Source organism: Scyliorhinus canicula, chromosome 2 (genome assembly GCF_902713615.1).
Source record: "Scyliorhinus canicula chromosome 2, sScyCan1.1, whole genome shotgun sequence".
Taxonomy (NCBI): Eukaryota; Metazoa; Chordata; class Chondrichthyes; order Carcharhiniformes; family Scyliorhinidae; genus Scyliorhinus; species Scyliorhinus canicula.
This window is the reverse complement of record NC_052147.1, coordinates 129,169,922-129,182,213: the sequence shown is the minus strand read 5'-3', so window position 1 is coordinate 129,182,213 and position 12,292 is coordinate 129,169,922. Positions and strand designations below refer to the sequence as shown.

General features: G+C 47.1%; 1 protein-coding gene across 2 annotated transcripts in view; it reads left to right on the top strand.

Annotated features, from left to right (window-relative positions):
* rpe (ribulose-5-phosphate-3-epimerase) overlaps positions 1–11,044 on the top strand; it is a 50,317-nt gene extending 39,273 nt beyond the window's left edge. For both annotated transcript variants that reach the window (XM_038786512.1, XM_038786504.1), the window contains 3 exons: positions 9,403–9,537; positions 9,802–9,888; positions 10,706–11,044. In XM_038786512.1, coding sequence (XP_038642440.1) covers positions 9,403–9,537; positions 9,802–9,888; positions 10,706–10,828 — 345 coding nt within the window. In that variant the 3' untranslated portion in view covers positions 10,829–11,044. The remainder of the gene's footprint in view (positions 1–9,402; positions 9,538–9,801; positions 9,889–10,705) is intronic.
* Positions 11,045–12,292: the final 1,248 nt, after the last annotated feature.

Genomic DNA, 12,292 nt, shown 5'->3' with positions numbered 1-12,292 from the left:
GGTTCGATTCCCGGCTGGGTCACTGTCTCTGCGGAGTCTGCACGTCCTCCCCGTGTGTGCGTGGGTTTCCTCCAGGTCCTCCGGTTTCCTCCCACAGTCCAAAGATGTGCGGTGGATTGGCCATGCTAAATTGCCCGTAGTGTCCTAATAAAAGTAAGGTTAAGGGGGGGGTTGTTGGGTTACGGGTATAGGGTGGATACGTGGGTTTGAGTAGGGTGATCATGGCTCGGCACAACATCGAGGGCCGAAGGGCCTGTTCTGTGCTGTACTGTTCTATGTTCTAAAGGACATGAGGGGGAAGGTAGTGATGGACCCCGGGGGGGGGGGGGGGGGGGGGGGGGGGAGCAGTTAACAACGTGTGCCGTGAATTTTATAGTCGACCATATGAGTCGGAACCCCCCGGTCGGGGAGGATGGTATGAATCAATTCTTGGAGAGGCGAAGGTAGATGAGGAGTATCTGGAAGTCCTGGGGGGGCCCAAGTGGGCTTGGGGAGGTGATAGACGGATTTGAAGCGATGCAATCGGCCAAGGGCCCAGGACCTGACGGATTCCCAGTGGAATTTTATAAAACGTTTTCTGGGTTACTGGGGCCGCTTCTGGTTAAGGCTTTTAATAAGTCCGAGGAGTTGGGAGTGCTTCCCCCAACACTATCACAGGCATCAATTTCTCTCATCCTGAAGCGAGACAAGGACCTGGAGAGCTGTGGATCGTAAAGGCCAATTTCCCTTTCGAATGTGGATGCTAAATTGCTGGCATAGATCTTGGCCACTCGAATACAGGATTGTGTCCCGGAGGTGATTGGGGAGGATCAGGCGGGATTTGTGAAGGGCAGGCACCTGACATCCAATATTAGCCGGCTGCTTAATGTTATAATGATGCCAGCGGAGGGGCGTGATGTTGAGGTGGCAGTAGCCGTGGACGCGGAGTAGGCTTTCGACCGGGATATTTTAGGCAGGTTTGGGTTTGGGCAGGGATTTGTGAATTGGGTCCGGCTGTTATACCAGGCTCCGGCGACAAATGTAAGAACCAACCGAGTCCAGTCAGAATACTTCGGTCTCTGTTGGGGGACAAGGCAGGGATGAACGCTCTCCCCGTTACTGTTTGCCCTAGCCTAGAGCCCTTAGCGATGGTCCTTAGATCGTCGAATGCCTGGTGGGGGATAGTGGAGCTTTGGATATCTGGGGATTCAAGTTGCTATTGATTGGGGGTAGCTTCACAAGTTAAATCTGGAAAGCGGTCGATCAAATGAGAAGGGATTTCCATAGATGGGACATGCTCCCGCTGATGCTGGCGGGGAGGGTCCAGACGGTAAAGATGACGGTCCTTCTGAGACTGCTTTTTTCAATGTCTCCCGATTTTTGTCCCAAAGGCTTTTTTCAGGAAAATGAACGCGGCGATATCGGGTTTTGTGTGGGTGGGCAAAACCCCGAGCGTAAAGAAGGCACTCCTGAAATGGGTTCGCGGAGAGGGGGGATTGGCCCTCGTGGTCTCTATTAAATATTACTGGGCAGCCAACATATCGATGGTCAGGAAGTGGGTAGTGGGAGAGGGGTAGACCTGGGAGCGAATGGAATACCTGCAAGAGTTTGGAGGCTTTACTAATGGCGCGACTGCCTTTCTCGCCGGCTCAGTACTCGCAGCCCTAAGGGAGTGGGGGCAATGGAGGTAGCACATAGGACTGGAGGGGGTGTCCGTATGGTCACCGACCTATGACAACCACCGGTTTGCCCTGGGGAGGGCTTGATGGGGGATTTAAGAGATGGCACGAACAGGGATTGAGAGATTTGGGGACCTATTCATCCAGGAGGGCTTTCCGACCTTGGAGGAATTAGAGGGGAGTTTGAGCTGCCGGGTGGGAACGGGTTTTGGTTCGTTCAGGTACGGGACTTTGTACGGAGGCAGGCTCTAAGGTTTCCTCACATCCCACTGAGGGTACTACAGGATAAAGTGATGTCAAAAACAGGGGTTGGAGAGGGGAGGGTTTCGGAGATATACAAGGAGTTGATGGAGTGGGAAGGGGCCCCTATCAGGGAAGTGAATTATTTGATTTATTATTGTCACATGTATTAGTATATAGTGAAAAATATTGTTTCTTGCATGCTGTATAAACAATGCATACTGTACATAGGGAAGGGAGATACTCCAGAATATGTTACAGTTCTAGCAAGGTGTAGAGACAAGATCAACTTAATACAAGGTAGGTCTATTAAAAAGTCTGATGGCAGTAGGGAAGAAGCTCTTCTCGAGTCAGTTGGTTACGTGACCTCAAACTTTGGTATCTTTTTCCTGACGGACAAAGGTGGAAGAGAGTATGTCCGGGGTGCATGGGGTCCTTAATTATGCTGGCTGCCTTTCTGAGGCAGCGGGAATTATAGATAGTCACTGGGAGGCTGGTTTGTGTGATGGACTGGGCTACATTTACGACCTTTTGTAGTTTCCTGCGGTCTTGAGCCGAGCAAGCTCCATACCAAGCTGTGATACAACCAGAAAGAATGCTTCCTACGGTGCATCTGTAGAAGTTGGTGAGGGTCGTAGCTGACATGCCAAATTTTCTTAGTCTTCTGAGAAAGTAGTCGTTGGTGGGCTTTCTTAACTATAGTGGCGGCATGGGGGGACCAAGACAGGCTGTTGGTGATCTGTACACCTAAAAACTTGAAGCTCTTGACCCTTTGTCCTTCGTTCCCATTCATGTAGACAGGGGGATGTTCTCCACTACGCTTCCTGAAGTCGATGACAATCTCCTTTGGTTTGTTGACATTGAGGGAGAGATTATTGTCATCGCAACAGTTCACCAGATTCTCCATCTCGTTCCTATACTCTGTCTCATATTGTTTGAAATCCGACCCACTACGGTGGTGTCATCAGCAAATTTGAAAATCGAGTTGGAGGGGAATTTGGCCACACAGTCATAGGTGTATAAGGAGTATAGTAGGGGGCCGAGGACACAGCCTTGTGGGGCACCGGTGTTGAGGATGATCGTGGAGGTGGTGTTGTTGTCTATCTTTACTGATTGTGGCCTGTGAGTTAGAAAGTTCAGGATCCAGTCACAGAGGGAGGAGCCGAGATCCAGGCCACGGAGTTTGGAGATGAGAAGAGGAAGTGGGGATAGCTGGAAATAGAACTGTGGGAATGGAATGGTGAACCCTGAGGAAGGAGCTGTGCTCTGAAAGCTAGTGATTCGAAACAATCCTGTTGGACTTGAACCTGGTGTTGTAAGACTTCTTACTGTGCTCACCCCAGTCCAACGCCGGCATCTCCACATCAATGTTAGATAAGGACAGGGAACTTAGTATACGGGTAATTAGGGGATAGGTCGGGGGTAGTAGGGAATGTTGTTTACTGTTTTGTCTTTTAGGTGTTTTGGGTGTGTCGGCCCACGTGGTTGTTTAAGAAATGCTAATGTGTTAAACTGTGAAAATTACAAATGCTTCAATAAAATATTTTCTAAAAAATAATGATGATGTGCTATTTTATGGTTCTATCAATGAGTAGGTTTGCAGCAGTGCAAGTTTGGCTTCAGTGGGAAGTAGGTGGCAAGTACAAAGAGTTTGGGCTTTAAGATGAGATTGACAACTTTGATGAAGTAGTGGAGAAAAGGTTGATGAAGCAAATGCAGTGGATGTTGGCCGTACATGGATGGTTAGGGCCCAACTAGTGTATTGTATCCAGTTCTGATCACCACACGTTTTAGAAAGTATGTGATAATCCTTCAGCGAGTGTAGAGATTTACCAGAATGGTTCTAAGCGTGGGGGATTTTAATTAGAAGATTAGGTTCAAAAACCTGGGGTTGTTTTCCTTGTACTACAGGAGATTAAGGGAAGCTTTGAGAGAGATGTACAAGATTGACAAGTTTGGATAAGGTAGAGAAGAAGAAAAACATAAGATTTTGGGCAAGGGATGCAGGGTGAATGAGGAGAGGAACATATTTTTACTCAGTAAGTGGTCTGACATGGAATCACCAGGATGGTGGAAATGGAACCAATCAATAATTTCAAAAGGAATTTGGATGGGCATTTGAAGGAAATATACTTACAGGGTTTTGGGGATTGAGTTAGATAATGGGGTTGCTTTGTGGAGAGTCAGCATAAATTTGATGGGCTGAATTGTCGTCTTTTCTGCTGTAAATAACTCTGACATAGTTGCAGTGTGACCAATATATATTCCCCTGCCTAATGGCGTTTGATTCTTCATTGCTCAGTTATGGACAGATGACAAATAGCAGTTTTGTGACCCATGATCATATCCATTTCTGCGACTTTAACACAACTCCATATTATGTGTCTCTAAAAATGAACAGCATCAATTTACCACATGTTGAGTGTATTGGTCTAGAGCGGTGTTTTTCAAACTTTTTTCCCCGTGGGACCCACTTGCGGCAACTGGCAAACCTTTGTGACGCATGCCATGTTAGCTTACCTTTTAATATGATCTCACTTGAATCCGGTTCAAGGGAGCAGAGGGCAATGCTGAGGTACAGACTTCAGCCAGTTTCTTTCTTTCTGCTGTCTTCTTTATAATAATGGAAAATCTAACCTCGTGTGTCGGTCATTGTGAAGGGCAATAGCAACAAAATGAGTTTAACTCAGCACTGGATACTCTTGGGAGACGCTATACCAAAATGCTGACAGCCTCATGGGCTTTTGACACCTTTTTATTGTGATATTATAGGTAAGATACAGCAGCAGTCTTTTCATTTGGAGTCCGCTGTAGGTTAATAACGGACTCAAATTTTTCATCCCCCCCCCCCCCCCCCCCCCCCCCATGGTAGCCATATCTGACCATGCTCCGCATTCGGTGGACCTGGAGCTGGGGGAGGGGAAGGATCAGCGCCCGCTGTGGATGTTAGATGTGGGGCTTCTGGCAGAGGAGGAAGTTTGTGGGCGGGTCCGTAGGGGAAGCCAACGATAACGGGGAAGTGCAAGTTGGGGTGGTCTGTGAAGCGCTGATGGCGGTGGTTAGAGGGGAGCTGATATCCATTCGGGTGCACGGGGAGAGGGTTGAGAGGGAGAGGCTGGTGGAAGAAATGGTAAGGGTGGACAGGAGGTATGCAGATGTACCGGAGGAGGGGCTTTTGAGGAAGCGTCGCAGTCTCCAAGCGGAGTTTGATATACTGACCACCCGGAAGGCGGAGGCGCAGTGGAGGTGGGTGCAGGGGGCGGTATATGAGTATGGGGAGAAGGCAAGTCGGATGTTGGCCCACCAGCTCTGGAAGCTGGAGGCAGCGAGAGAGATGGGGGAGTCACATGCAGGAGGGAACGTGGTGCGGGGTGGCAGGGACATTAATGGGGTGTTCAGATCCTTTTACGAGGGGCTGTACCGGGCGGTGCCCACTAGGGAGGTGGGCGGGATGGACTGCTTTCTGGATAAGCTGGAGTTCCCAAGAGTAGAGGATGAGCGGGTGGAGTGTCTGGGGGCCCCAATTGAGTTGGAGGAACTGATGGAGGCGCCGGGGAGCATGCAGACAGGGAAAGCACCGGGACCTGACGGGTTCCGAGTTTTATACGAAGTTTTCAGATCTGCTGGGCCTGCTGCTTGTGACGACCCTGAATGAGGCGAGGGAAGGGGGGGCTCTGCCCCCGACGATGTCTAGAGCAATAATCTCACTGATCCTGAAGCGGGTTAAGGACCCCCTCCAGTGTGGGTCTTACAGGCCGATTTCGTTCCTCAACGTGGATGCAAAGTTGTTGGCTAAGGTACTGTCCAGGAGGGTGGAAGATGTGGTCCCGATGGTTATTCATGAGGACCAAACGGGGTTTGTGAAGGGGAGGCAGCTGAATGTCAATGTACGGCGGCTTCTTAATGTTATGATGGCGTCGGCGGCTGGGGAGGCGGAAATAGTAGCATCGATGGATGCGGAGAAAGCTTTTGACAGGGTGGAGTGGAGCTACCTGTGGGAAGTGCTGAGGAGGTTTGGGTTTGGTGAGGGATTCATCAGCTGGGTGAGGTTGCTGTATAGCTCCCCGGTAGCGAATGTGGTGACGAATGGGAGGAGGTCAGAGGACTTTCGGCTTTCCCGGGGGACGAGGCAGGGATACCCCTTGTCTCCCCTGTTCTTCACATTAGCGATTGAGCCGAGGGATTCTAAGAACTGGAGGGGGTTTGTGCGGGGGGGGGGGGGGGGGGGGGGGGGGAGAGCACCGGTTGTCGCTGTACGCAGATGATTTACTGTTGTACATCGTGGATCCGGTGGGGGGGGGGGGGGGGGGGGGGGGGAATGCCAGTGGTGTTGAAGATACTTGGGGATTTTTTGGGCTACAAGCTCAACGTGGGGAAGAGTGAGCTGTTTGTGCTGCACCTGGGGGACCAGGAGAGGGAGAAAGGAGAGCTCCCATTGAAGAGGGCGGAGAGGAGCTTTAGATATCTTGGGGTCCAGAGAGCTGGGGGGCCCTGCACAGGCTAATCTTTTAGGCTGGTGGAACAGATGGAGGAGGAGTTCAAGAGGTGGGATGCGCTGCCAATCTCTTTGGCGGGTAGGGTCGTGTCAGTTAAGATGATGGTGCTCCCGAGGTTTTTGTTTCTTTTCAAGTGCCTCCCCATATTGATTCCGAAGGCTTTTTTAAAGAGGGTTAATAAGAGTATTCTGGGGTTCGTATGGGCATGGAAGACCCCGAGAGTGAGGAGGGTATTCCTGGAGCGAGGAAGGGAGGTAGGCGGCTTGGCGTTACCCAACTTATGTGGGTATTACTGGGCTGCGAACGTGGCAATGATTCGCAAGTGGGTATGAGCTTGGAGGCATTGGTACGGCCCCGCTCCCACTCCGCCCGGCAAGGTACTCTACGAGTCCGGTAGTGGTGGTGTCCCTCAAAATTTGGGGGCAGTGGAGGCGGCATAGGGGGGAAGTGAAGGCCTCAGCGTGGGCCCCGATACGGGGCAATCACCGGTTTACACCAGGCAGAATAGACGGTGGGTTTTTGAGTTGGCATAGGGCAGGCATCAGGCGGATGGGGGACCTTTTCCTCGATGGGAAGTTTGCGACTTTAGAGGAGTTGGAGAGGAAGTGGGGCCTCCCCCCTGGGAATGCTTTCAGGTATATGCAGATTAGGGCGTTTGTTAAGCGGCAGGTGGCGGAGTTCCTGCTGCTGCCGCCTAGGGGGGTGCAGGATAGGGTGCTCTCGGGGACGTGGGTCGGTGAGGGTAGGATCTCGGCAATTTATCAGATGATACAGGAAGAGGAGGAGGCCTCGGTGGAAGAGCTGAAAGCGAAGTGGGAGGAGGAGCTAGGGGAAGAGATCGACGATGGGACGTGGGCGGCGCCCTGGGGAGGGTGAACTCGTCCTCTTCTTGCGCACGGCTCAGCTTAATTCAGCTGAAGGTGCTGCATATGGTGCACATGACTGGGGCCAGGATGAGCCGGTTCTTTGGGGGAGAGGACGAGTGTGGGAGGTGTTCGGGAGGCCCGGCGAACCACACCCACATGTTCTGGGCATGTCCGGCGTTGGAGGAGTTTTGGAAGGGGGTGGCGGGGACTTTGTCCAAGGTGGTTGGGTCCAGAGTGGAGCCGGGCTGGGGGCCCGCTATCTTTGGGGTAGCATCGGAGCCGAGAGTGCAGGAGGCGAGAGAGGCCGGTACCCTGGCCTTTGCGTCTCTAGTAGCCTAGCATAGGATTCTCTTACAGTGGAGGGACGTGAACCCAGCCTGGAGCAATGACATGGCTGGGTTCATCAGGCTGGAGAAGGTTAAGTTTGCCCTGAGGGGGTATGTACAAGGGTTCTTCTGGTGGTGGCAGCCCTTTCTCGATTTTCTGGCGGAGGGTTAGAGGGTGGTCAATCTCAGCAGCAACCCGGGGGGTGGGTTCGGGGTTTGTTAAGGGGATTTGTTTTTGCGACGGTGTGTTCGCTATTTTCTTCTTTTTTGTATTGTTATTGAGTTATTAATTTATTGCTTTGTACTGGGGGGGGGATTTCTCTTTCTGTTTATTTCTACACCTTGTTTACTTTATTGTTGGGAGAAAATTTGTTGTTGTTAAAATTTGAAAGAAATTATTTCCAAAAAAATAAAGAAATCATCTTTATACTTTGTTCCAAGTTTATTTTTTTTAGGGATGTTAACCAGAGGCCTTTGAGCTCTTATCACCATCACCTCTGTGTCCTGTCTCTCCTGAGCAGCTCTTTTCAGCAGATTCTATAGTGAGATACCCTATTAGTTAAACTGCTTATGAGTTTCTGGCTGTCTCTTAATTTCAAAAAAATAAATGATCTCAGTTTGTTCACTTGCCTTGCTTGCCAGCAGCTGCAAAATCAAATCAACTCTGCTCCCTGCTTTGGCACCAAAAGCACTCCCCCTGATGGTGCTTCACCTCAATTCTATGTGCAAGGCACGTGATCTAATCTTTGCTGCTGCTGCTTCTGGCTGGAAGACTCCACACAGCCATATCTGTACCTCCATTTAAAAGGCGGCAGCGACCTCCATTCTCCATGTAAAAACTGGTAGCAGATATTTGGCTCTTCTACCGCAATCAGAACCGATCGCTCCCCGGTCCTCCCAACACCCACCCGTGACCGAAGTTTGAAAAACCCTGTTTTAGAGTACAGTGTTTCCCACTTGTTTATATTGATCCAAGTTTTGCTTTTAACCACAAGTTACCAATAAATCAAATTGGGAATTCTCTTCGGGGTCAGACTGATGGAATGAAAATGCTGTCTAGTTGTAAGGATTTATTTGAAATGGCTGAATTAACTGATCTCAGCATTTTTCTAGTGGATTTGAGCTCACAAAACTGCCTCTGGTTTGGTACTAAGTTTCGTTCTTCATTTAACTGTGCTATATCTGACTTGGAGTGACTGGCACAGGATGCCTTAAAGAAAGCCTTTCATTTGCTCAAACCTGTATTAATTTTGTACTTCACTTAGGAACAAAACATTTTTAAAAATGTGTTCATGGGACACGGCTGGCTTGCTTGGCCAGCATTTATTGGCCAACCCTAATTGCCCTTGAGGGGGAAATTAAGAGTCAACCACATTGCTGTGGATCTGGAGTCGCATGTCGACCAAACCAGGTTCACATTAGTGAACCAGATGGGTTTTTACAACAATCTACAATGGTTTAATGGTCATCATTCGTCTTTTTAATTCCAGATTTTTATTAAATTCAAATTTCACCATCATTTGAACCCAGGTCCCCAGAACATTACTCTGGGTCTCTGTATTACCACTACCTCCCCTATATAAAAGAACTCAAATTTCTTAAAATCCAAATATAAGAATTTTGGCCGGTTTAATTTTGAAATTTTCCAAATTTACATATTACATACAAAGGGCTTGTAGAATGAGGCAGCACATCTGATAAAAGTTTTCCTTTACTTCTGTTTGAATGAGGTTTCAAATCCTAATGTGAAGTGCAGAAATCCACGTCATTTGGTGACCATGTTCTAAACGCTATATATTATATTCTTCCTCTTCAGGTGGGACTGGCAATTAAACCAGGTACAACTGTCGAAGATTTAGCTCCATGGGCAAATCAAATTGACATGGCCCTGGTGATGACTGTGGAACCTGGGTTTGGAGGTCAGAAATTCATGAGTGATATGATGCCAAAGGTATAATTTCCATTCGATTTCCTAAAACTATTTTTTGTGGCTTGTTAAGTGTTTGATCAATGAATAAATTGGTTTCATTCCTCATCAATTGCAAGATGGTTCTTTTTATTTTAATGTCCTAATGCAGGTATAGAATCTTACTACACCTGTTACAAGTCTGTTTCTATTTATCTGTGGGATAAGTTTGCTGGAATATTTCCCTCCATTGTCAATTTCTGGAAGAGCTTTGGAATAGAAAGCAATTTTGTTTGTCTTCTGCTTTAGGTCCAGTGGTTGAGAACACAATTCCCTTCTCTGGATATTGAAGTTGATGGAGGCGTGGGACCAGACACCATTCATAAATGTGCAGAGGTATTATACTTTGACTAATGTGAAATCTAGCATGAATTGGTGATGTTTAATTGATTCCAACAGGATGAAATTTCTTCGTCCCACATTTTCTTTTGCAAGTCCACTGTATAGTTGAGGTGCCATCCCCTGGGCCTTGTGTGACATTTTCTCAATGTCTGTAACACAGGCTGAGTTTGTGGCTACGGACTCGAGTGGCTCCTGTATTTTCTTCTCTGCTGAAGATGTTAATCTTCCATGGGTCCCGGTAGCTGTTTGATACCGCACACTTTGTGGGTTTGCAGGGAGGAACTATAGACAATACTAGTTCTAACATTCAGTGAATCACCAGGCAAAGTTAGGAGGATGTTGTTTTCTCCCTAGCCTCGGAATGCTGAGGACATTTTGAGCACCATACCTGCTGCCCTGCCCTGGCTGAGATCAGCTAGAGCAAGAATTTAAATTTTTGCCCTGCATGAACATAATGCCAAAAGGAGGGGGGAGGAATGAATTGGTACTCAATTTATAAAGAAAACCCACACACTTTCATTTTACATTCAAGCTGGAGTTTTAAGGTGTCCACCCCCACACCTGTTTCTTCTTTTTAAAAGCAAATACCTACATTCTTGCAGGCGTTTTTGAGCAGAAACCAGGCCTCCAAGCCATTTGTTCACATGGGGCAGGGAGCAAGAGATTTAAAGCATCTATTTCTTGCCTTGGGACCCCACTGCGAATAACAACCCACAGTTTGGGAAGTCCTGCTCTAGATAGGTCATAGTATGTGTGTGACTCGAATTAAAAATTGGTATGTTGTGTGATATTAAACCTGAAATTCTTTCAGGCTGGAGCAAACATGATCGTATCTGGCAGTGCAGTCATGAAGAGTGATGACCCCAGATCTGTGATAAACCTGCTCCGAAATGCTTGTGTGGAAGCTGTTCAGAAGCGCTGCCTGGACAGGTGAAATGGCAACAGTGTAAACTCTCCTGTTGCTGCTGGATATGAACTTGAAACACTGTTGTTCCAAAACAACAATTACAACAAACTGTGTAGAAGTTCAGATCATTGAGTCAGGTACTCTGCAAAATTTGAAACACACTGCTCTCTCAATACACTTCTGGTTTGAATGCCCTCTCTATCTGTTCTGTTTTGAATAAAGATATCTCTATTACAACATGAAGCATTTGTGTGAAGTATAAGAAGATACAAAAGCTGGATTCTAGCAATATCATTGAAGAGAATAAGTTGACATTTCTTTAGACCCCAAATGTTATCAATCTGAAATATTAAGTCTCTTTCTCTCTCCACAGATGCTGTCAGGCCTATCGTGTATTCCGAGCAATTTGTTTTGATTTTATATGAACTGATTTTTGTTCAGTTTCAGTAAGTTTGCTCTAGGAAATTGGGAAATACTTTTTTCCTTAGTAGAATTGCAGTCATGTTTCAACAGCTTATATTTAGATGGCACCTGTAACAATGAAATGTCCCAAGGCAATTCACAGGAGTATTAAACAAAGTATGATACTGAACTACAAGAAGAAAAGTGAGGTAGAGAAATGTAGCAAGGATATATTCCAAAGCTTGAGTTAACTGAAGCCACAGTCACCAATGGTGGAGCAATTAAAATTGTGATTGCTGAAAGGATAGTCTTTGAGGGGGCAAGGCCAAATCCATCTGGTTCGAGTTGAAAAGCAAGAAAGATGTGATCTCACTATTGGGGGTAACCTATAGACCTGCAAATAGAGAAAATCTACAAAAATTCATTGAGATGTGGTGATATTGGAGGAATTAAATTTACCATTATCCCAAGATATAATTGCTAAAGAAAAAGGGCAGGGAATTCAGGAGAACCTTCTTGACCAGTATATTCTTGGTTCAATTATGAGGACCAAGTGTCTATGGGAACAGTTGGGTACATGTAAAACTTCTAAATTGAAAGATGGTTAACTTAAATGAGAGAGGATCTAGCCAGGGTAAAATGGAACCAAGCACTGACTGAAAAAACAAATGGAAGATCTTTCGAGAGTGGTTTCAGGTAGATGAGTATGATAGATTTAGATAGGTAGACAAAAAAATTCCTTTCCCAGGGGACATGTTTAGGGTAAGGGATGCAAGAGGATGTGAGGAAAACTTTAATTGTGCAATGAGTGGTAATGACCTTAAAAAGGTGATAAGATTACAAAAGGAACTGGATGGGCATTTAAGGGAAATAAACTTGCAAGGATATGTGGAGAGTAGGGGAATAGGACTGACTGGATTGCTGTGGAGAGCTAGCATGGACCATCTAGCAAATTCAGACATACTAATGGCTGAAGCAAGTACAGATCATGCAACTAAAATATCAGGTTTTCAAAAGCTAAATTTGAAAAAGAGTTAATTTGACTGTTGGGCTTTCACAGTCTATTGTGGAAAATAGGACCTGCATTAT